The sequence below is a fragment of the Camelus bactrianus genome, chromosome 10, assembly GCF_048773025.1.
Source record: "Camelus bactrianus isolate YW-2024 breed Bactrian camel chromosome 10, ASM4877302v1, whole genome shotgun sequence".
NCBI lineage: Eukaryota > Metazoa > Chordata > Mammalia > Artiodactyla > Camelidae > Camelus > Camelus bactrianus.
Genome location: NC_133548.1, coordinates 69382328 through 69407607, shown reverse-complemented (window position 1 = coordinate 69407607; position 25280 = coordinate 69382328). Strand labels below are relative to the sequence as shown.

Here is a 25280-nt window from a genome sequence, read left to right as displayed (position 1 = left end):
AGACAATTCTTCAAAGTGGGTCTTTTTCCCCCTATTTTACAGACAAGAATACAACAGCTAAACGAGAGTGGGTAATATGCTCAAAATTATATGACAAGGGTCAGAACCAGGACTTGAACTCTCAGGTCTGCTGGACACAAGTGACACCTGCAGACGCCATGCGAGTTACCTCTGCGACACACAGTGTCACTGTCAGTCTTTTGCAGATGAAAAGAACCTAACATTCAGAGAGGTTAAATAACTTGCCCAAGGTCACACAGCTATGAAGTATCTTAAACAGACTTTAATCTCAGTTTGTCTGATGCCAAAGTGCTTTTGCAGCATTTCTCCCCGTTATCTCTACATCAGGAGCCATGGCGCCACTCAGCCGGACCGCACAGAGAACGGGGCGTTCTGTGCGATGCTTTGCTTAACCGAGAACATCTCTCTTGTGTTGACTTCAAAAGCTTTCTAACAGTTCTCAGTGCACTTTCCACCCTAAGTCAGCACGGAATAATGGAATGTTTCCTTGATGATTCAGGATCTTACGTGTCCCAGAACCATCATTATAAGCAGCATTCGTTTCTGAGAAATGTCGAAGTGGCTGCAGAAGATACAGGTGATGGGACTGAATGTGTGAGGAGCCCAGAATGACGGGGGACAAATTCAATGGTCTTCCACTCATTTACCTTTTCTGCAAGCGGAATGGAAGAGGCCCCGAACTGAGACCAATCAAACGCTTCCGCTGAGTTGGGTCCAAAGGAATCAAGTTCACTCCAATTTGTGTAAGTCGCCGACCCATGGCATTAAAAGTGACCCTGTTTTTAGTTCTTCTGCGACTGGGGAAATCGCAAAGGATGAAGCTTTCCCTGACTCCTGCGTACCGTTGCGTTACCCCGTCATCAGGGGAGAAGGGAGCTGTATAATTAGCTTTTGAGACATGATTCATCCTTGCTCTGAGGGCCCAGACCTGCTCAACTCTATAAAAGCAGCTCAAGGTCGAAGTGCCAACCTGCACGGTCTGTCGTCCCCCAGGCTGATATAATTACCAAGCTACCCTGAGGAGATGAAGGTGCTCCCTGCATCTGGTCTCGCTGTCCTCCTCGTCACGGCTCTGAAGTTTTCCTCTGCAGCCCCCTCCCTATTTGCAGCCACCCCCAGGACCTCAAGGAACAACTACCATCTCGCACAGGTTTGTGAATCTTTGCACAATTCCCTCTTCCCTCCTCCTACCCCCCAAGAAACCTAAAGGGGATCATGAGAAAATAAGGAAAATCTGTTAAGGTTTTGAAATCATCTTCTAAGTCCACTGAAGTCTAATGGATACCGTCTCCTGTGCAGCTAAGGCTGGTGTCTGGGGCCGGCTGGGCACCAGTGCTGCGTGATTGCATAAATCAATGAAGAAGGATCTATCCAGGTATCTCACTTCACACAGAATTTGAGGTGGCTTGCAAAAAATACATGCATAACAAAAAGACAGATTTGCACAGTAGAGATGGCTGGGAAATTTAGGGCTAAGCTTCCCAACAATCACAACAGAAAAATTTCCTGTATTCATTTATTTGAAAAATGGTTCTGTACTCAGGACAAACTTTATTAAAATTCGGAGCGAACCAAGTTTTTCCTGGGTGCCTACCTACTTCTCACGTGAGGGTCCTTCCTCTCTAAAGCATATGGCCCAAGTACCTAATTTACTTACACTTTCTGTATGTTCCTCTTTTCAAATCTCTCCCGGTTGACTGCTGGAGAGGTTCTGATACAAAGAATTCATACTAGAATTTCTGCAAAAATGAAGTGTGACTCAAAGTGATTCAAAGTATATTTGCTTACAAGTGTTTTTCTGGCACTTAAAGGAAGGTGGCGATCTTAAACCTGAAGAAACGAGTCTCCAGTGATGGCGTTTCCAACATTCATGACAGGCGTGTAGATAAGATATTTTTTACAGGAGGGTCTCTTTTTTAAGTGTCAATCAAAACCATAGCATGTCGGCGGTTGCCTCAGGGTTGCTTTCCGCCTGCCAGGCTTCACCTGTGTGGAGAGCAGTGTAGAGCTGATTTTGTCCCAACCACACCGGGGTGCCCCTCCTGACTGTTCACACAATTTGTCCACTCTAAATTGGCCAGTCCCCCTGCCTCCCCAGTTGTTAAACAGTTTGAATATCAGCCCTGCATATAAGCAGCATAGTGGCTGCCAAGTACAGACCTGTTAAATTGAACTTCCTTTGATGGGAGCCTGCTTTCAGATGAACTAAATTCCAAATAGCGTATCTCAGGACACGGTGTGGTGGGGGGTGGGGGCCTATTTCAAACTGTATTTTCCTGGTGCCACCAAGCTTTGCACCCCTTCTCCCCAGATATAATTTGTGACCTCCAGAAGGAGAGCCATGCTGGGGCCAGAACTGATCAGGGCTGGCTGAAGACTGGGATTTTGTCCAGGCTCAGGTCACCTATGGTCATCAGACCCAAACTGGCCTCACTTGTTCATTTACATATCATCTGTTACCGCTTTTGTACCATAAGGGCGGAAACCACATAATGAAACCAAAAATATTAACTATCGACCTTTAGAGAAAACAATTAGCTGACCACCACCCGCCCTCCGCCACCCCCAGTGGTCTCTGCAGGAATAAGGCCAGCTAGTCCTGGGAAAAGCCATCCTTGCTCTGGGTATTTGGAAAGAATTAAGTGTTCTTAAAATGTTGGGGGTCTTTAATGACCACTTACTTCTTCCTCTCCAAAACAAGTCAGCCCACCTCAGTCTCCCTTATGACACACTCTCTGCAAGACCTTCGACCAAGCAGCAAGGAAGCTTGTCAACACCTTCCACCTGCAGACAGACCTTCTCCTGCCTGCAGTGGCCCCAGGCATCAGCCCTGGGCAGGAGCAAGTATCGCGCCACAGCAGGCTGGAGTGAGCTGGGCAAATCTCCAAAGTGGATCCCAGAGACTAGAAAGGAACCTTAGCGTTTATGGAAGTATCCAACTGAGGCAGGCTTACAATACAGCAAATGGAACGACACGAAGATAGATTTAGTTCACAAAATAGCTTAAGTTCATTCATGCAGCAGCTATGGACTGAACGCTTACTGCATGCTCTGGGCCAGGGTCGGTTCTAAGCACTGGAGAAATCTCAGTGAACAAAACAAGCCAAGTCCCTGCCCTTTCAGCATGTACATTGGGATGATGGAGGAGGTGGGAAGATGCTGGGAAGAGATAAACAAGTCAATAACAAGGGCCCAAGATTATTTCAGAAAGTGCTAAGTGATAGTGGAAAATAAATTAACCAGGATAATAGAGAGTTACTGGGACCAGGGAGCAGGGGGTGGGTGACGGGAGGCCTTTTCACCTGAGTAGTCCAGGAAGGCTTCTCGGAGGAAGTGACACTTGAGATGACCCTGAATGTCACAGTCATGTGAAGGTCTGGAGACAGAGCAGTCCAGGCAGAGGAAAGAGCCAGTGCAGCAGCCCGGGAGGCGCAGGGGCTTGTGCTGATGTTGGGCTAGCGCGGCAAGAGGGTGCTGGCTGAGTCCCAGCGTCCCAGCGTCAGGCCAGGCCTGGGAGCCCAGGGCAGGCTAAGCACCCCCTGCACTGCACTGCACTGCTTTCTTCTTTCTAGATCGCTCGCTGTGAGAGAACAGTTTCTTGTGCCTGGAAACTCCAGGCAGGCAACGTTTCCAAATACTACAATGCTTCTTCCTGAACCCATGAACACGATAAGATAATCTATGCTTAAAAAGATAAACAGGTTTTTAGCTGATTTATTTAATGCCCCCTGTATCCTTTAAATTTCGACTTGGTTAGTTAGCATAAAGTCTTCAAAAATGATGCAGTGATGAAATGCTTTGTCCCATAATCCAAGGTTTTATTCTTTTTTGTTTGCTTTTTAAAAAAATTAGTAATATCAATACAACATTAAAACAGGCTGTTAAATTGTCCTTAAAAATAATACAAATTTTCATTATTACATTATTATGAACTCATAATTTTAAGAGAATAAAAATGAAAATAAGGGGGAAGGTATAGCTCAGTGATAGAGTGTGTGCTTAGCATGTACGAGGTCCTGGGTTCAATCCCCAGGACCTCCACTTAAACAAATAAATAAATGCTAATAAATAAATAAATAAACCTAAATTCCTCTTAAGTATAAATATAAATAAAAATTTTTAAATAATAATAATAATAAAATAAAACCTTCCAAATACAAACTGTTAAATCCAGGTGCTTTAACTACCATTTTACTTTCTGTGCATAAAGATATTTTTCAATTATTATATTCAAAATTTGGTTCTTACCTTTCTGATCATTATGTCATAGCAAAATTTTGATTTTTATACATTTTTAATAAATATCATTTTAAAGAGTTACAAATATTCCAGAATATAAGTGAGTTATAATTCATTTAACCATGTCTTTTGTTGGACACATAGATTATTTCCAAATGAATAATATTTCTATGAACATCTTTGTACAGACTAATTTAAAGGATTTTTTTTCAAGATGGATTTCCAGAAGTGGAATTAATGAGTAAAAGGGTATATGCACTTTAAATATATCAAAATACATTTAAAAGCATCTTCACACTGGTTCCTCCCACTGGGGTGGTCAGTAAGGAAGATACCAGTCCCACTTTTTAGATAAGAAAGTTGATACCAAAAGAAATGAAAGGAATTGCCCAAGCTTGTTAGAACCTAAGGTTTATCACACAGCAAAAAAATTCTCACTACTCCATTTCTGTGACTTAGCCCAAACTGAAAGAAATGTTGAAGAAACCATATCCTGAACTTCACCTCATCCTTGCACACTTAAATCTGAGAGTTAAGCTCTTAACTCAGGAAGAACGCTAGGAAAGTGCCCTGAAAGAGATTTGCAGACACTGACTGGTGCATATAAAATAGATAAACAAGTTTATACTGTATAGCACCAGAGAAATATATTCAATATCTTGCAGTAGCTCACGGTGAAAAAGAATATGCAAATGAATATATCTATGTTCACGTATGAATGAAGAATTGTGCTGTATGCCAGAAATTGACACAGCATTGTAAACTGACTATACCTCAATTAAAAAAAAAAAAAAAAAAAAGAGGAGTTGGAGGGAGACCGGGGCCCCTGGCTTCTGGGACTGACCCTCTCGGCCTCTGGTATTCCTGTCTATCAACCACTGGTAGAGAAGTGAAGGAGGACCACCCGATTGCCAACCCCAGACTCCTGTGCTTTTACCGATGGAGGAGTGTGGAAGGCAGGCAGCTGAAATGATTCTTGGGGGTCCTGAAATCTTTGACCCAGGCCCATAATCAGGTCTGTGCACATCCGTGTGGCTAACTGAACATTTGGACTCTGAAAAGTACACTAAAATCTTGTCAGTAACTTTGGCAAGAAAGTGCCCAGAATAATTTGGGTTCTCAGCACCTCAGAAGATCAGATAATTCTTCAAAGAAACATATTTTCATATTTGGTCTAATGAATAAGTTCTTGAATAGTGACTGAACACCTACTATGCGCCGAGAACGGTGTCAGGCCAGGGTCTGTATCTGTGAAGGAGTCACGATGCCCAGCAGGAAGGAGCTTGAGCCCCGGCAGGTGAGTGTGACGCCACGGCAGTGGATGATGGCACCACGTGACAGGTGCAAGTACCACATCCCGTGGGCACACCCGGTAGGGGCAGCTCACCAGTATCACCGCCGTAACCAATCCTTGTTCTCCTTTTAGGTAGAAATGGTTTCTCATTTTACCTTCATTTCACTAAGGGTAGTTTTAGTCCTAACTAACTGGCCTCAAACCTTTTGAACCGCAGGTCAACTATCTTATGCATATTCTCATGAAAAAAAAATTTTATTGTAAAAATTATTTATGTTCACAGCCAAAAAAAACTATTAAACATATAGAACTAAAAAAAGCATTATTCTCAGTTCCATCACTAAAATACAAGCACTGTTAATCCTTTAGTGTACATTTCTCAAAATGCTTTCTATAACTCAGGCTGGGACTAGGGCAAGGGAGTGACACTGGCTTGGACTCTTTATTTAAAATTTTGATATTTTGCCCATCATAGATTTTCTGCATTAATTTTAATTTTTTTCCAAAAATATCACATTAAATATTTTTCTTGATAATTGAGCTTTTGGCAGCCCCTCCCACTTCCTCCCCCAGTCCAAGTTTATCACTGTATTTACCTATATCTGTACCCATATGACACACTTTTATTTACAAACATGGCTTAGACTATAATCATAGTTGTAAACCCCTTTTCCCTTAATATACCATAGGCATCTTCTTATGTGACCATATTTTGTGAAATCAAAATTAGAATTTAGAGTGTCAGTGTAACTCATAAGCTAACAAGGCAACAAAATATTTGAAATCAAAATGGTCTCAGAAAACACGGAGCATCTGGTCTTCTGCACAGAGCTTACCTCTGAAGAGTGTGATTCAGACCGACCATAAGGGTCGCATTCCCCCAGCATCACCTCGAGCAAGCAGAATGGCTCAGAGAATCAACATCTTGCCAAAAAGATCAGAAACATAAAATGCTTACTTAAGTAAGACGGCCTAACCCAGAGTTGGAAATGGAAGAGCAGATAGTCACACCTTCCGTTCAGGGCCCCTCCTCTGGGCTTCAGGTGCCTCGACCTTTTCCTCCTCTCGGGATCTCATCTCACTAAGATTTTTACAAGAAACGACTGCCAGGGAGTGAAGTCATCTCACAAGCAGGGCAAGGAGTAAGGCTCGGCTGCCCCACAGGACGGACACAGAGCATCTCGTCTAAAGAAGGGAGCGAGTCTCACTCCTTTTCCTTTTTTCCCCTAACAGTTGCAGTCCAGGTTCATAGCAGAAAACTTTGGGGTAAAGGAAAGGAGAAAGAATGAGTTGTCACCCATAATTTTACAACCCTGAGGCAAACAAGATTAATCTTCAGACATAGTTCCTTCCATTACTTATGTTAATTCATGTTCATTATAAATTATATATATTAATTATCGATATCTTGATTAATGCCTTAATTTTAAATGTTAATATACATGTTATCATTATTATATTAATATACAGATATAATGAACATAAGCATAATATGTATATATTATATGGTTTGTTTTATTAATGAAATTATGATTATAATCTGTATAAAGATTTCAGTTCTGCTTTTCTCAGTATATTGTCATTATACTGAGTGCATTATTTCATGCCATTAAATAGTTTTCAAAAACATGATATTAGTAGAGGCCTAGAATTACTTCACAGTGATATTAATAATATATATAACAAATTTCTTACTGTTAGATGTTAAGGTTGCTTCCACTGTTTTATTATTTATATGTGTAAATATACATATAAAACATATAAATGAATAATATGCATAATTTATATAGAATATAATAAAATATATAACATGAATATGAAGTTAATAGGATAGATAAATAATATATTTATTTACAATAAACACATACCTTTAGTAATATAAAAATATAAGAGTTTATATTTAATAAAATAGAGATATAAATCTTTAACTGCTTTTTGTTTTCCTGAAACAAGCTGGCAAAATTCCTGGGCCAACAGCAGGCTGCGACGCTGAATTTATTTACATGACCCTGTCTCACTCACTTCACCCGAGAAGTCATAGAAAGTGTTTTGAGTGATATATTAGGGGTTTTAAGCCTTTCGGTGCAAATGAAAGCTTTTTAATTTGTGGTTAATCTTATCTGAGCCTAGCCAGCCCTAGGAAACCTGCCCTTTGAAAATAAGTTGCACCCCACATTTTGAACACATCGGAATGCATTAAAAGCCTCAGCTGGGAAACAGATTGACCCTGCGCCTTTGTAGAGGATGAGAGGCTTCAATAAAAGGCCTTGGAGAGTTAAAGACACGCGGACTTTGCATAATGTGTAATGAACGTATGACACCAGAAGTGGGATACTCTTCATTATGCAAAGTGGTAAAGACTTCACTGACAACTAAATGGTCTGTGAGGGAAATGTTCATACTATTTTCCTCCCATGATTCTTCCCTCTTAAAATAACTATTCATTGTAGGAAAAAAAAAAAAAAAGACAAAATGCACACAAATTAAAAAAAAAATCTAAGATCTCCCCACCCAAAGATAATCATCATTAATAATTTGGCATCTACCTATTTAAGCTTTATCTATGCAAATCTATCTAGTTTTTTCGAACATGGGGCTACGCCCTGCACACTGCCTTCAGCACATCCAGAAGCACATCCACTCACCCCAGCGCGGCGTTGCCCAGAGCTCATGCTGCGGGTGTCAGCCTGCCTCTCCGTTCCAGGCCTACCTCGACAAGTATTACACGAAGAAAGGAGGGCACCCGCTTGGCGAGATGGCTGCGAGAGGCGGCAACTCCATGGTGAAGAAGATTAAGGAGCTGCAGCAGTTCTTTGGCCTCCGAGTCACGGGCAAGTTGGACCGGGCCACGATGGATGTGATTAAGAGGCCTCGCTGCGGAGTTCCCGACGTGGCTAACTACCGCCTCTTCCCAGGTGAACCCAAATGGAAAAAAAATACTTTAACCTACAGGTAATGAGATCGAGTCTTTCCAAATTCGGAGAGAAACAGCCTCTCTCTCACTCCCTCTCTTTTCTTTTCTTCTATCTTCCTTGTGATCTGTATAAAAATCACGATTCAGCCCCACTTCCTTTTTTCCTCTAAAAACGTGTTTTTCCGCCCTTGCTGGGTGGGGCCTTGCACGGGGCTCACTCAGGTTGCAGACCCCGAGTTGCAATTCTCTGCTGATCCTGAATAAACTCATTTTTGCTGGAGGAAAACAAAAATCATGATTCATCACAATCATGAGAAAGAATAAGAACTATTTAGGTCAAATCTCTAGACAACAATAATGGAGAATTCGCTAGAAAATGTGACCTCATAATCGCTGGCCATTTTAGGCATTACAAACAATTATAGCAACTAGCGACAACACATTTATCTTTAAAGAAAAACTATCTAGTCTAGAATTAATAAACTGACAGTACCAACCCGTTCTCTTAAAACAGTATCCCAAATCAAAGTCATCAAACTCACCTACTAATAAATTAAAATTTTTTTATTAATTCTAAAAATAATTTATTGGCCATTTATTAAATGTCTACCGTAGGCATTCAGTTTCGGAGATAGAAATGTGAGTAGCTCACTTTCCCTGACCTCAGGGAACTCACCGTCCTTTGGGGGAGGAGACACATGAAACACAGGCACAGTACGTGTGAAACTGCAGGTCTAAGCAGAGAACGGTGGCAGCACGTGGAGGGAGCTGCCAAGTCGCCCAGGCACCAGCCAGTGACAAGCCTGACTTGAAGGCCAAGAAGGAGCTAGTCATCCCCCAGCCCCAGGCTACCCCGTCTCCCACCTTAACTTCCCGCCGCCTCCACACCTGAGCGTGGCCCCCGCCTGGCCATCCTCTGGCCCCCTCCTGCCCCCGGCAATGAAGGATTCTCCGTGGTCCAAGGGGACACAGCCAACCAGAATCTACACCCTCTCTGTGCTCTGGGTACTCAGGCCAGAATTCTGGCCCAGAGGCCCGCATCCATTTGTGGGGCCAGCACAGGCCTCCTCCCCAGACCTCCTTCCCCGGTGCCCGCCCGCCCGTCCGCCTGCAGGTGGGGCTGGAGGCGGGCGGATGCTGCCCGCACCTGTGGGCCTTGCGCCTGCCTGGGAGAGGATGCTTAGGGAAAGGGGCGGGGTGGGCGGGTGCTCCGTTTGTATTTTTCGCTCCCTAACGTTAGAGGTTTTCCCAGTAGAAAAGGAGACCAGGCAAACGGGGCTTGGTGTGCAGGGCGAGGCGCAGTGCCGCGGCCAGAGCACAGGGTGCGGGAAGAGGGTGTGCGGAGTGAGACCCGAGCACCAGGCCGCGGGCCCTCTAGAAGGAGGCTCCGCGGTTTGGACTTTATTCTGAGGCAGTGGAGAGCCTGGCCGGGTCAGGATCGCATTGCGTTTGCAGGCTGAGCACATCTGGTTGGTATCTGGAGAGACGGAAAGACTAAACTATTAAAAGAATCCCCGCGGTGGGGTGTTGGAGCTGGCCCCTCACAGCTGAGAGGAGCCAATCCTTAAATTGTCGGGCATTTTGCAGCCAGTTAAGTTTCCCAGAATTTTGGGAGCCGGTGGCTAAGCACAGCCAGTATTAAAAGCTAAATTATATAAACTTACCATTAAAGTATATAGATATCATATTGTATATTAAAATCTGTATAAGTTATATACAACGAAAAAGCAAAGGTAAAGAAAACGTTGATTTTTAACTATTAAGCTACATCTTGCTACGATCTATGTTCATGACATCTCTCATCTGTATGATGGAAATGATGGGTTCATCTCCCAACTTTACGTTCACTGATGGCAAGTTAGTAGCCTGAAATTAGCCCTAGATGACTGTATTTACAATACAGAAATCAGCAGACCCCACAAATGAGAGGTTTTGGTCATAGAACCGCTTGTTAAACTGAACCAGGACACCAGTGAGTCCCTGTGATCCAAGAAGACAGGGGAGAGGAGTCCCACAGCCCACTTGTTAGTTGCTATGAGCCTCTAAGTCCATAAGGTGGCGCTCTGAACACAATTATCAGTCGGCTTAAGCGCAAGCTTTCCACAAAAATTAAAGCATTTGGGAAAGAAACATCCATTAAGGAATGGAACACACAAGACATTCTGAGATGATTAAGGGTAAGACAGGAAAATTTTCTGTAAACTCGGGAAGTCTTTCCCATCATTTCTTAAACTGTGTCATAGAATTTTAGTCTGATTATGTAAAGGGGATAGAGCGAGCTAATTTGGGACTTAGAGAAGTGCAGTATGCTTGTGATCACACCTTTGTGGGGTGGGCAGCCCTCACACCCCCTCAGCACACTCACCCTGCCATCCACTTGCTCCTGAACAACCCTCCTTCTCCCTGAAAGAACAAAACCAAAAACAAAAGCCCACTAGAGACTATCTTAATACCCTGTATAGCTGTTTGATCTCAGGATAACTCCTTCTAACACAGCCCAGGAGATTTAAAAAAGACAAAATATAACACAGTGCTTATGTGCAGAAGCTTTGGAGCAGTAAGGAACGGGGCTTGAGTCCCAGCTAGCTGTGACACACAGATCGTTACTATTACCTCTGAAGGTAGTTGCGATGGATGGACCTGGAGAATATCATTCTAAGTGAAGTCAGCAAGAAAGAGAAAGAAAAATACCACATGATATCACTTATATGTGGAATCTTAAAAAAAAAAAAAGATAAATGAACTTATTTAGAAAACAAAAACAGACTCAGACATAGAAAACAAACTTACAGTTACCAGGGGTGGAAGGGGGTGCGAAGGGATAAATTGGAAGTTCGAGATTTGCAGATACTAACTACTATATATAAAATAGGTAAACATGAAGTTCATACTGTAGAGCACAGGGAACCATATTCAATATCTTGTAGTAACTTATGGTGAAAAAGAATATGAAAACGAATATATGTATGTTCCTATATGACTGAAGCATTGTGCTGCACACCAGAAATTGACACAACATTGTAAACTGACTAGATTTTAATAAAAATATATTTTTTTTAAAAAGGAAAAACAGTGCTGAGAACGGCGTCTAGCACTTAGTGTGTGCTCACAGGACATCAGCTGTTACCACCACTGCTTTAGGAGCCTCCGGTCCCTGGGTCAGGGCTTCTCACCACGTGCCCTTCCTTTCTGCTTCGCTCCTTCTCCATCTCTGTCTTCTTCAGCCCAACACACACAGTCAGCTCTGTGCGTCTGGGTAACTCAGCTAACATGTGAGAGATGTTCGAGATACTAACTCTATAGAGTCATGAAAAATCACAGATTCATTCTATGCAGTGGGCTTGGCATATTGTGAAAGCATGAGATAGTTCCTTTAAGGGTTCTTGCTGGTTCCCCCTTGGACACTGAAACTCCCTCCTCTAGACCCTAATCCCTGGAGTTAAATATCTCCTTATTCCTCCCCATTCTGTTGCTGGGGTTTAGCTACTTACCACCCCCTCCTGGGACCTGGTCCCCTCCTGTGGGGCCCCCAGGGTTACCACTGTTGGTTTCTAGCTGAGATGGCACCACCTGCATCAGAATGACCTCTGACGCTTGTTAAAAATGCAGATTCCCGATCACGCCTGTGTGTTTAACAGGCTTCCTAAGTAGTTTCACAGGTCCTGAGTTCTGAGAACCACTGAGAAGGCCGAGAAAAACACTAGCTTTTATTCATTCGTTCTTCCATTTAGCAAGTGTTTGCTAAAAGCTCCTAGTACCTGCAAGGGCCTGGACTGAGAGCTGGAGAGAGAGAAAGTGGGCGAGGTGTCTGCTGTCAAGGTGGGCTCTCACAGAACGGACTTCTAACTCTTCATCCGTTACTCCCCCCGAGCCCAGATCCCAGGTGGAAGCTCCCTTCTTGCGCCCTTCCTTTACCTGCTGCCGAGAACCCCCAGCCCCCGGGCCCCAGAGCAGCACGTCCGAGAGAAACCCCAGCTGTCTCCACCCGCTTTTGGCCTGAAAAGCTCTGTACTTTTCCGCCTTCAGGTGTCATTATTACACCAGGACTTGATGAGAAAGACTCAAGCCTTTTTCAGTCCAAGTGAGCATCCTGGTGACGAGTGAACACTTCCTCTTTAAGAACTACATTATTTTAAGAAAAAGACAATCCCCCACGGCCCTGGGGAAACCCTGATGGCCTTTGAATAAGAATTTGCAAAACCTCAAAACTCTTACTTTTTTATTTTTCACAAATGAAAATTTTTCAGTCCCTTTGGGGGAAAAAGAGATCCCTTCTCAATTACAACCACTTTAGGGAAAACGGACTTTTTAGCTACTCATAAATTTACCCATGGTGTTATTCTTTAAAATGAGTGATTTATAGATATATGTAAAACAAGGAAAGCCAGACTCTTCCAGCACCAGATTATCTCAACTCGTTCATTTCTCCTCTTCATTTTGCTAATTGTTTACCGTGCTTCAGTAATGTAACAAATATGAAAGCAAAATAAAAATGATTATTTTGGGGAAAAAGAAATCTGACTTGTAGATTTATGCTCAATATTTTTATTTTTAATACAGCCTTGACGTAATTCTTTCTTTCTTCACGTAGGCGTTCTTACGAAGGGAGAGCATGTTCCTTCTGTTTTCGCAGGATATCCAAGTACACGCCGTCCATGACGCCTGCGGAAGTGGACAGAGCCGTGCAGATGGCCCTGCAGGCCTGGAGCAGTGCCGTCCCCCTGAGCTTTGTGAGAGTAAACGCAGGAGAAGCGGATATTATGATCTCTTTTGAAACTGGAGGTACTGTGGTGCTTCTGGGATTTTTGTTTACTAATCCAGAGGAGAAACGTTTCAATGCTTTTCCTTCTACAATATTCAACCCATGAGATCAGCCCAACCCTCCCCCACACAGTGGCGTGATGGGCAGAGGCCAAGACCATGGCAGGGTCACCAGTCTTTGTGTGGCCAGAAAGCAGAACCAGAGGGGTTGTCAACCTCCCTTGTCATCATGAGCCTGAGCTGTGGAAGGGACTCGGCATAACCCGCTTTCATCGTGGCATTGCCCCATTAGGGACAAAGTCTGTCAGATCTGGCTTTCCCCTTGGCTAGGAGGCCATCTGACCTCAGCCCATTCCCACGATGACGTCCATCGCCAGATACCTCCTTCCACATGAGCCAGGCATCTCCCACCTTGAATCCTCACTGAAGGGGATTAATTCCGTGGCGGCCTTGACAGCTTCCCCGTGCAGCACTGGTTAGGAGAGTGGCATTGCCGTCCTACCCACCCTTGCAGACCACCTTTTGGAGTTGCCAGACCTGCCTCCAACCTGCCTCCTTCTTCTCTGTCCCCCACACCCCTTGGTGAGGAGTGGAGCCCTTGTCATTCCTTTCCCTTCTCAGCATCCTCAGAGCTGGTGTCAGTGAGAATCACTGCCACTTCCCCTTCGCAGAGAAGATTTCTAAGTGTCCCTGTTATTTCAAGTCTTGATCTTAATTTTAATCTGATGTCAGTGGGGAAACATGCTTAGAAGCTGGGAGAGAGCAGATCAAGCAAGTCCTGAGTATGGCCCTTTAGAGGTGGCCCTGGGGGTGTGACCTGGCCCATGGTGGGTCTTGTTCCTCCAGGAGGGCCAAGGCCACCCCCAGTGAAGTGGCAGGGCAGCGTGGCTCAGGGCAGCTTTGGGGTGATGGAGTTATGTGGCTCGACCTCTGTTTTTTAATTGAACTATAGTCAGTTACAGTGTCAGTTTCTGGTGCACAATGTAATGTCCCAGTCATGCATATATACATACATATATTCATTTTCATATTCTTTTTCATCAAGGGTTATTACAATATATTGAATATAGTTCCATGTGCTAATCAGAAGAAATTTGGGTTCTTTTCATCTATTTTTATATCTAGTAGCTAACAGTTACAAATCTCAGAGTCCCAAATTTATCCCTTCCCACTCCCTTCCCCCTGGTAACCATAAGATTGTTTACTGTGTCTGTGAGTCTGTTTCTGTTTTGTAGATGAGTTCAATCGTATCCTCCTTTTCCTTTTTCTTTCTTTTTTTTTTTTTTTTTTTTTTAGATTCCACATATGAATGATATTGATCTTTCAAATGTGTGTTCTGTCCCCTAACACACACGTTGACCAGGACTAAACAGCCCTGCACCAAAACCTGGGCAGTGGCACCAGAACTTCATTTTGGTTGTTTTTTTTTTTTTTTAATAAAACAAGGTATCCTCACCAAAATCCTGGAGAACTGTGAAAAGTAGCTTCTACAACATCCCTCATTTTGTTCTTCTTCCTTTTCTATTACATTTGTAATGAGCTTTTTATTAAATATGGGTAAGAAAACAAAAACACATTAAGCTTTAAAAGTTGTAATTTTATAAACACCTTGATTGCTTTCTTGAGTTTTACGCATGAAAACATATCAAAATTACACAGAAATTTTCTCCTTTTTTTGGCACTTCCTTAAATTGTACTGTATTGTGCTGTAGAAACAGAAAGCACACACTTGTTCGATTTACTGTAATTGTCTTAGTCAAATCATATGTTAAAGGCACTGTGCCAGTACGTTCCCATTCCAGTCAGTGGACGAGGTTGCTACAAAATGTCCATCTGTTCTTTCTCCTTTTGTAATCTGCGGCATGGTCACAGTCTACGGTATGCCTTGTGCCAATTAACAGACATTGCAATAAAAACAACCACAAAAGAACTTTTTTAATTTTTAATGCTTACCATCTTTAAAATGCAAAACATCCCTTTTAATTTTTTAATGGACAGATTACTCATTGGCATGTGAGCTGCTTCTTATAAAAAATAAACATTAGAGAGTCAATCTCTTTGCACGAGAAGGGTCAATGCTATTCAAAAAGTTGTTCATTTCCTGCGATGTTATGAACCCCTGAAAAATTGCCAGAAGGACTAAGACCTGTTGGCGTTTCTCCCCGCTTGTTTAGATCACGGGGATTCCTACCCATTCGATGGGCCTCGAGGGACTCTCGCCCATGCATTTGCACCTGGAGAAGGCCTGGGAGGAGATACACATTTCGACAATGCTGAGAAGTGGACTATGGGAACGAATGGTATATATATGCACATTCATCATAACCTGGAAAATATTGTACCTTCTTCTGGGCCTCCATCATGAAACCCTGAGGTTCAACGTCCCAAGCCACCCTTTAACTAGGGGGGCTGGCTAGGAAAAACAAGTAAGCCAAAAATCCAAAAGGGCACACATAAGGGAAAAGACCCACCCTCAGTCGTGCTGTACGCTTGTCTGGTCTCTGGCTCTTAGCGCGTAATCTCAAGAAGCGGCCACCCCCTCCTCAACGCACAACTCTCTTTTCCTTCAACTATTTAGATTTTTTGTTTCTTACTTGTACTTGGAAATAGGCTTGAAATGGCCTGAGGGAATCGGTCGTTTCCTGAGACGTGCGATGGGGATGGGTATAAAAGTTCCATGATATTCTGCATGTCATCCGGAAACCTTCAGTGTGGACCGTGTGTGGATAAAAGGGAGTAGGCTACAATAGCAGGGCGCCAGTAAAGCATCTGTGGCCTACATCTAGGTGTCACTGCCCCCGTCAGCTCTAAGGCCCTTCTTTACCAACCTAGTGAGCACCATGGACAGTGAGCGAAGCGGACGGATTTACGTTTCCCCCCTCCTCCACCCCAAACCCCTCCTAGCCAAGGGGGGAAGAACCAGACTAAAGCCAGCAAAGCTAGCTGCCAGAACAACCCACTGACCTTGAGTAACCCAGTTCCGAACAGAAAAGGAATAAACTGTGATTTGAGCATAAACTCTCCTGTGAAGGCAGGGGATAGTGGAAGTAAAACCCTGGGTTGATGCTGTCTTTCTCTCTCTCATGTTGTCTAGGTTTCAATTTATTCACCGTGGCTGCTCATGAATTTGGCCACGCCCTGGGCCTGGCCCATTCCACGGACCCATCAGCACTGATGTACCCAACTTACAAGTACAAGCATCCCTACGGATTCCACCTCCCCAAGGACGACGTGAAAGGCATCCAGGCGCTGTACGGTACAGTCGCGACACTTCCTTGACCCCAAACTCTGCAAGTGACAGGCATTCGGTCTCCAACTTAAAGAAAGTATACTTTTCCAGGAGTGACCTGCATATGTAAAGATTAGGCTGGAGACCACTGCTCCAACTGTGCCCTCTTACAAAGAGCTTTTTTACCAGATATGAGTAGGTTTTTTTCTAAGATGTACAATTAAATTTTACAGCTTTCCTTCAGAGCATATTGGTCCCTTGACGGCCATAGAAAATACACTCATTTGTGTGTCTTTTGAGTGGAGGTTGGGAGTTAGACACGGGGAGAGGATGGATGTTTTTATGGTTCGCATATATGGTGCTTATCCATTTGTAGATAAATGACCTTATCTTCCTAAAAACAGGAATCATGATGGTTTCAAAGGTAATAAAGGATTACTAGGAAATCTACATCCAATTTTCTTTAACGAAAAGACAAATCCATTAATCCATGGGAAGGAGTCCTGAAGCATCATTAGATCTCAAGATTTTTTGTTTAATGGATAAAAAGCTGAAGAGTCTAGGAAACTGACTTTCCCTTAAGCCTCAGAGCCTAATTATTCACCCTTTACCTGTCGGAGCCTCTCCCCATCTTCTCAGCCTAGAAAAGGGCGTAGACCCAGCTGCCCCCTCCCATGCCTTCCTGTGTGCTGGCCGGCTCTCTGCTGTCTAGCAATGGGCACACACATCTGCGGTCAGAGTCTGCAGGGAACTGGGGCAGAAGAGATCAGTTCCATCCCAGGAAGTGTCCGGCCAGCTCTGTCCCTTCAGAGAGAGGGTGTATGTCGGTCCCGCTCCGCCCTTGGGTGTGAATGTCTCCGTTTTACAAACTTGGCCCCAGGACTCCAAGGTGAAGCAGTTCCCCTGGCCACCGAGAAGGACCCAGTCTGAATCCTTGCCTGCCCCTCATGGGTCCTTGTGAACTGGAGACACCACCATGCTGATGGCCACTGCTACTCAGCCAGGAGCTGAAGCTTCTGTTTTGACAAGGTCACTTTGACACAGGTGAACAAAACACAGAAACCTGGGTTTCCATCACCAGGAAGCACACACATCAACCACCCCGGCCTTTGGTAAAGTATGTGGCATGTAGTCAATGTTTAAGAAATGGTAGCCCATTTCTGTCTGACCAATTTCCAGGTTCTGATCTTTCCCCAAAGGCTCAGCCCCGCTCCGATCTTCACCCCATTGCTGATCCTTCTCCACGCCAATCTCACCCAGCCCTCGCCCTTCATGGACCCTCGGCTGTGCCTCACTCCTTCCCTGACCCTCAGTTCTGGTCACAACAACACTCGGTCAAGCACAGGGACCATCCCTCCCCTGTAGCTGCCGGACAGTCCCAGGAACAGGGTGGGACATGAAAACTCACCAGCAGCTCTCCCAAGGGGCGGGTCCCGCGTTCCCAGAGGATCCACCAGAAGACGCTTTTCAATAGCCAACACCTCCAGTGTTCTTCAGTGCCACAAGAATTCGCCCAGTCTTTCCTGGGTGCCTAAGAAAAGAGCTTATAAACAGCAAGTTTTTACTGTATAGCACAGGGAACTATATTCAATATCTTGTAGTAACCTATAATAGAAAAGAATATATGTATGTATATGTATGACTGAAACATTGTGCTGTGCACCAGAAATTGACACAACATTGTAAACTAGCTATAATTCATTAAAAAAAAAAAAAAAGGCTTATGCACAGGGCAGGACACCCAGAAGTTGTATGAAAATAACACGAAAATACACAAGTTATAATCGTATTAAGAACAAAAGTACTCAGTTACAAAAAAAAAATCAGAGGCAATTTTAAAAAGTATATTTCTAATTTGGAATACCTGTAGCTATCAAAGAAGTTTTGCATAATAATAAAAATAGCCACCACTTTTTGAACTTTTATTATGTGCCAAGCACTCCACCAACTGTGTCTCAGGCATTACTTAATTCTCACAAACGCCTTGGGAGGTAGGTACCATTATTGCCCTCTCCCATTTTACTGTGAGGAAACTGCGGCTTAGGGAGGTTAAATTATTTGCCTGTATCAGGAAAGAGAACTAGTGAAGCCGGGATTCCAGCCCAGGTCTGCCCGTCGTTGACAGCCGTGCTCTGCCACCTTGTCACATGCCGTGATAGAGGGTCTCGGGAGCAGAAGCACAGGGACTCTAGATCTTGGCACCATTTTGACCAAGTCACTTTGAATCCTAGGACCTCGGAAAACATTCCCAGGGAAGCCCACGGTGCCCCACGCCTCCCCTCATAATCCATCCATCCCCGACCTCTGCGACTCTGGCTCGTCCTTCGATGCCGTGACAATGCTGGGGAAGGAGCTCTTGTTCTTCCGGGACCGGTAAGTCTAAGATGTGCCACCAGCTCTTGCCAGGGCTCAGTTCCAAATCCAGGCGCGGGTCGCGCTGGAGGTCCTTGTTGCTGCCAAGTGTGAAGAGATGGTGCAGAAAGGCTGTCCTGTGTGGCTGTAAGACGGGAGGCAGGAATCACCGGGGAGACATGCAACTGCCAAAGCTACCCCTTGGGGAGCACCTGCTATGCTCTTGGCACTGGCTGAGTGTTTTTTTTCATGTAAGTACAGTCTTTCTTCTAACCTGTTTCACTGTGGAGCAGAAGTCAGAACCCAAATTTACAGGTGAGGAAAGGCCCTCAAGAGAACACGTAAGTTTCACAAGGAAACACCGTTTTATTAAGTGGCTGAGTTATGACACCAACCCAGATTTATCCGATGTCTGTTTTGTTCACCACTGTGTCCCTAGTGACCGCACATAATATGTTCTCAATAAATATTTGTTAATGAGAGTTGGAGAGATGGAAAGATGGACAGAAGGGTTGTTGCCTGGATGGATGGATGGATGGATGGATGGATGGATGACTGGATGGATGGATGATCAGATGGACAGACAGACAGGTGGATGATTCTAAAGTCAGTATTCTTCCTAAACCCCTCTTTCTCAAGGCCTCCTGGCTTTTCGATGGTCAGTTCGCTGTCAGAAGGCACAGAGAAAGAGGGGATGTCGGTAGGTTCTTGTTAATTACAGTTACAGCTACTAAGAAATACCCTGAAATGTGAGTTTCTGTTATTGCTGTTTCAGGAATGTTTCCTTGGGGCTCATTAATAGAAGTTTCAGTAAGTCTGTGAGTTGTAAAGAATGATGAGCTGGAGATGGCATTTAACTTTAATGGCATGGGAGAGTGAGTAAGTTATGATACTAGAGATGCTGGATTTTTAATGAAGATACTATAGGAGTAGCTGCAATTATACAGCAATGGAGGCTGCAGGAGTGACCATGATTAGCGGTGGTAGCTGGTTGACCCTCATTTGTCAGTATTTTTATTGTTACAGAGCTATTTTTCAGATGTCTTTTTCATTCAGTTATGAGTCATAGACCCAGAGCATATAAATAATATGGATTTTAAAAATGTATGCGGGCAGATGTGAAGGAATGCTAAGTGTGGTTGGTTAATGCCACAGTAGCCATTATCAGGCGCAGCTAGCTTGGAGCAGAGACCGCGACCATTCTGTTGAGCGTCATTTTGGGCGAGAGAGCGGGTTGCTATGAGTAGTGCTGTAATCGCGCCCAGACCGCGTGTTACTTGTTTTCTATCAGTGGTCACAGCAGATTAATAAAAAGACACCTGCTGCCACAATTGTGCTTGAAGGAAGCTGAGACTAGCGTTGGGCCTTCTGTGACAGAGGGAAGTCGTGGGTAAAGGCCACGCTGGGCGGGTTTCCCCGCGGCAGCTGCAAGTCCAGTTAGTAGGAGATCGTGACTGCGGTGAAGCATGAAGATTTGTTGGAAATCTCATGAGTTTAAGTTAAATTAGTCCTTTTTTTCCCTCACACTGTGGCTTCTCAGGGAGCGTGGCTGCAGTTACTGCAATTCCTTTCCCTTTGGACCAGGACACCAACACCCACCCCGGCTCCCCGCTTCCCGGGGGCCAGAACTCGCCGCCCCAGAAGAGGCAGAGTGCGCTCACGCATGCGCACGCGTGACGTTCTGTTTCATTCTCTTTCCTTTATTGGAAAAAGGTTTGTTGAGCTCATGCAGGGTGCTGAACACTGATGCGGTGACCAGAGCTATAAAGACAGCTCAGTAGTCCCCTGTCTTTGCACACCTCACGGTTAGATGAGGGGGAGACGTTCAGAAAGCACTGCCCTCGTGCTGCGTGCTCAGGTGACCTCTGTTGTGGGCATTTAGACCAAGAGAGAGAAACGCTGTGGCGTCTCTTTTTAGGAGGGCACCAAGCCCATCAGCCCCATCCTCATGACCTCATCAAACCCGAATCACCTCCCACTGGTCCTGTCCAAATGCCAGCACATCCAGGGGACACAAGCGTCCAGCCCATAACACAGAGCCATCACAGTGTGAAATTCGTCCTTCCAGGCTTCTTCTCCAGATAGAGATTTATTGTAGAGACAGGAGTGGGAACAGGGTGGCCCCAGAAAGGGGATTTTGCAAGATGTGATTTGTCAATTTCTTCCCTCAGCCATCTCTCTTTTTTCCATGTCAATGAATGTTAATTTTTATCTTATTTTCTATATGTATATTATCCCAATATATAGTTAAATCATAACTTATTTAACCAATCCTAAGCTAATGAGCATCTGGATGGCTTCTGATTTTTAAAAATTAGAAATAGCTGCACTAAATCTTCAGCAAAGGATGGGTATCCACTGCTCAAAGGCAAATTGGAGGAAAGCTCAGGAGCCCAGGCTTTAGCCTTAGGCTAAGTTGTTTTAAATCCTGGCCGTGTTTCTTACTGATGAGGTGCCTCTGGGTAAGTTATGTGCCAGGTGCATAGTGAGTGCTCAATAAAAGGCAGTTACTATATTTACGAGTGAGAATCAAAAATTATGTGCAACAGAGGGGTGGGGTATAGCTCAGCAGTCGGCACATGGTTAGCATGAACGAGGGCCTGGGTTCAATCCCCAGTACCTCCATTTAAAAAAAAATTAAATAAATGAAATAAATGTATTCAAGTGAAAAAAAGTTTCCACTTAAGATAAAAAAAGAAAAGGAAAAAAAAATGTGTACAACAGATTAAAGCATAGAAACAACCAACCTGGGGTATCTTTTGTTATTATCTATTTGTTGATTGTTTTTTATTAAGACTTGACTTCATTGATTATTTACTTTATTTTGATTGCTTGCTACCAAAAAGTAAACCAAAACAGAACTGGTAGGCATTGACCCTGGAGTGACAGGCAAGGTGCCAAGCAGGAGGAGCCTGGACACCGTGCAGGGTAGCAGCAGCTTCATCTGAGAGGTAACCTTGTCAGACTCTACATTGTCCAGAGGAGTGCGTGTCACACCTGTGCCCCAGGGCAGCACGTGGCTCATTCTTTTTGTAATATCAGTGGCTCCAATAGAGACAAAGGAGACAGTACAGTCAAAGATAGTATGTCTTTGCAGGCAATGATAATCGTTTTCTTAAAAAAGCAAAAAAAAATTTTTTAACCTTCTGTTTATCAAACTATAAGCATTCAATAATTGCTAATGACTAATTGATGAGATTACATCTTTTGACAAAATCTTGACTCTAAATACTGAGGGTGTAACGGAACAGAAAGGGAGGCATAGAGGTATGGGACATTTAGAAAGGAGCGGTCAGGGACAGGATTAAGGAAGGGAAGATGGCTGGCTGACTTGTATCTGCTCAGCCCTCACCTCCTCGTCTTCTCCCATTTCGGATCTGATGAGCTATTACGGTGGGGCAGGTGATTCCAAAGAACTAGGAAGACCAACAGGGTGGAGGGGGAGTCAGGAGATGTACCCTTCAGCACTGGAGTTGCCATTAACCCCCCATGGACTTTGCACCTCTCTTCCTTCTCTTTAAAATGAGGCGCTGTCTGATACTCATAGCTACTTCGATGTGCTCAGTACCTACTGTGCTAAGCGCTTTGGTATCAACTCCTTACAACAGCCCCGTGAGGCATGAATTGTTTCTCCCTTTACAAAGAAAAGATACACAACTTGTTCAAGCTCACATAGCCAGTGAGGGATGGAGCTGGGACCCACACCCAACTGGTATGCATGTGTATTATCCCAGTATATAGATAAATTGTAACTTATCTAACCAACCCTAAACTAATGAGCGTCTGGCTCTGTGGGCTGGAACCCACATCCTAAGCCAGAGCCCGTGCTCCTAACGGCCCTGGCGTACCTCCAACGGTGCCATTGAGAGCTGGAATCCCATGACTCTGATCCCCTACCGGCTGTCACCAAAAGTCCCCAAGTGCTTGCTAAACCTGGACAAAGAACAAAGAATTCTTTTAAGCCACAGCCATCACAGCAACCAGGGGGCCATTATGAAAGGGTTCCCAGTCTTCCCCCCCCCCCAAACACCAGCCTGGAATTCCCCACCACTAACAATAATCTGTTGATGAGACATTTCAGGCTGTGGATGTAATAACCACACGGTTTGTTTCCAAAGCAGGATGTAATGCAGTGCCTTTTCAAGTAACCGTGAGATGTTTACCCAGTCTCCTCAGTGGATAAAGGCAACTTGGCACCTTCAAATATTCTGTTTGAAGAGAAATAAACTGCAGCTATCATAAGTTGAAAGTCATAAGCATATCTGCCATTCACACGCATATAAATATATATGTATATATTTAATTCCCATAGATTTACCCTTTATAAGACATGACAAAATAGAAAGACCATCCCAGACTTCCTCAAAATGACTAGAACTGCAATCATGTCTGAATGCTATTTGCCTCTCTCAGATTATTCTGGGTTTTCCATGATACAATTTTAACAATAAAATCAAGACTTTCACAGTCAGCTAAAGACCTCAGAAGAATAATAGCACTTTACCTAGGGAATAAATGTAAAGGTTGATCACGTCCAAATCCTTTGGAGATAAGAAAGCCAGGCCCAGGTCTCAGAGCCCAGCAGACACGCCACTGCAGCCGGGTCTGCCCTCTCCCAGTGTCAGGTGCATCCTAGCCCTGGCCCAGGAACCTTCTGCTTGAGCAATGGGACTCCAAAGAGAATGCTGAGTTTGTACTTGAATGAACGAATGCCTTGACTGGAATGCACTTCGGGGCGGTCCCTCGGCTCCCGGGCCTTTGGCCTGCAGGTCGGATGGAGAGCCACAAGGAGGAGGGGGCTCTGGACTCTCCAGGTTTCTCAAAAATGTTGGGTAGGCTTGTCCACATTCTGTTTTATTCTCACTATTAGATGCTTTCTTTTAAGACATCTGTCAATCCCTTAATTGTCACATTTTGGAAGAGGTTATGTATCGTAGATTAGAATGCAAAGAATAACAGGTTAAGGGTCATGCAAGTAGGAACTGGAGAGAAGGGTGTGTGTGAGAGGCCTCCTGAAACAGGTCTTAGCTGCTAATTTGGTGAGAATGGTGGAAAAGGAGGAGCCAAAGGTAGCAGCATCGCTCACATAGATAACAAAATCAAAAATGTTTGTTGGACACATGAAGCAAAACTCAATTGTGGATGTGTCGGGTTTAAGGTGATAACAATTCTAGTGGGGTTTTATAGAAATAAGCTAGTCCTCAGGGGGAGGTCACAGTCTATAACCTATAAGCTTTATACTTTATAGACTCTCCCACACGGACGAGGCAAAGATTGGAAAATAAACTCTAATAATCAGAATAACAAGAGCTAGCGTTTCACGATCACTTGCAATGTGCTCTGGGTTATGCTAAGCATATTACAGGCACTTGATTATTTAATTCAGTTCTTTCCCCTGGCTAGAACTTTAACCTAGGTCTACCTGACATCAGAGACAGACTGTAATGGAGCCCAAGACAAATCAGAGAAAAGAGGGTTATCTTTTTTTTTTTTTTTTTAACTGATCGACAGTGGAAAATGTCTCTGAGGTCAACAGATTGAGAACTAAAGGGAAGGGACTGACTGGCCAGGGTAACAAAGGAAAGTAGTTTTAGAGAGAGAGCGAGGAAGGCATCCAGATCATGACGAGTGAAAACGCAAACGGCAGGGAGCAAATGCTGATGGTAAAGGTAGACCATTCACTTGAGAATCTTGTTAATAACGAAGAGTCAAGACAGTACCGGGAAGAGGCAGCAGGGTCCAATGAGGATGTTTCAAGAGGAGAAATACCAGGGCACATTTGAAGACATGAGTGAGAAGGAGCCACTGAAGGAAAAAAGGAAAAAGGAGTGCAAATCACTATGGGGCAAAGGGACCATAAAGTCAGGTGCCACAGCTAGGAGATGGCACTGTTGGCAGCTTCCATCTCCTGGGACCCCGGGGGCTCAAGGAAAGTCTGCACAACAGAAGAGAAAGTCTTCTTCCTTCATTCTCCCCGGGGATATTTCTTTACTGGCTCTAAAGTCGCTTCATTGAAAGTCAACAAATGGCATTGTATTTCCTTAGACTGGTTCTCTGTTACGTATTACAAATCAGACAAAGAGGCGGAAGGTGTGCTAAGATCCCTGACTCATTGTAATTTCTTCTGAACTCCCTCCTTCTCACTAAGGACAAGATTCTTTACATCTTCACGGGTGATGGCTTATAAATATGGATCCCCATTGACTCCTCAGATGGGTATAAACACTTAAGGACACTGTGCACAGCTTTGACTATTTTTAAACACTGTCTACATGTGGGTTTTTAATTTTAAAAGCTGTGTTTTAATTTTTCTTGGGCTTAATGAGATGGATGATGCATGGTTGATTTCTTGGCCTCTAAAACATTCTGATAAAAACAGCCCTGGTTAGTGAGCTTGCCCCCAGATGAATGGCTTCTTGATCAGTGATGTCATTATTTGTACTTCAAAGTTTCCGGCGACAAAATTTTAT

At 44.0% G+C, this 25280-nt stretch overlaps 1 protein-coding gene across 1 annotated transcript in view; it reads left to right on the top strand.

The window, feature by feature from the left end:
• The first annotated feature begins 1045 nt into the window (after positions 1-1045).
• The window catches only part of MMP20 (matrix metallopeptidase 20), a 46533-nt gene continuing 22298 nt past the window's right edge, over positions 1046-25280 (top strand). The window contains exons 1-6 of the mRNA XM_010953193.3: positions 1046-1171; positions 8259-8506; positions 13102-13250; positions 15404-15529; positions 16324-16485; positions 18690-18831. Of these exons, the coding sequence (XP_010951495.1) occupies positions 1046-1171; positions 8259-8506; positions 13102-13250; positions 15404-15529; positions 16324-16485; positions 18690-18831 (953 nt within the window). The remainder of the gene's footprint in view (positions 1172-8258; positions 8507-13101; positions 13251-15403; positions 15530-16323; positions 16486-18689; positions 18832-25280) is intronic.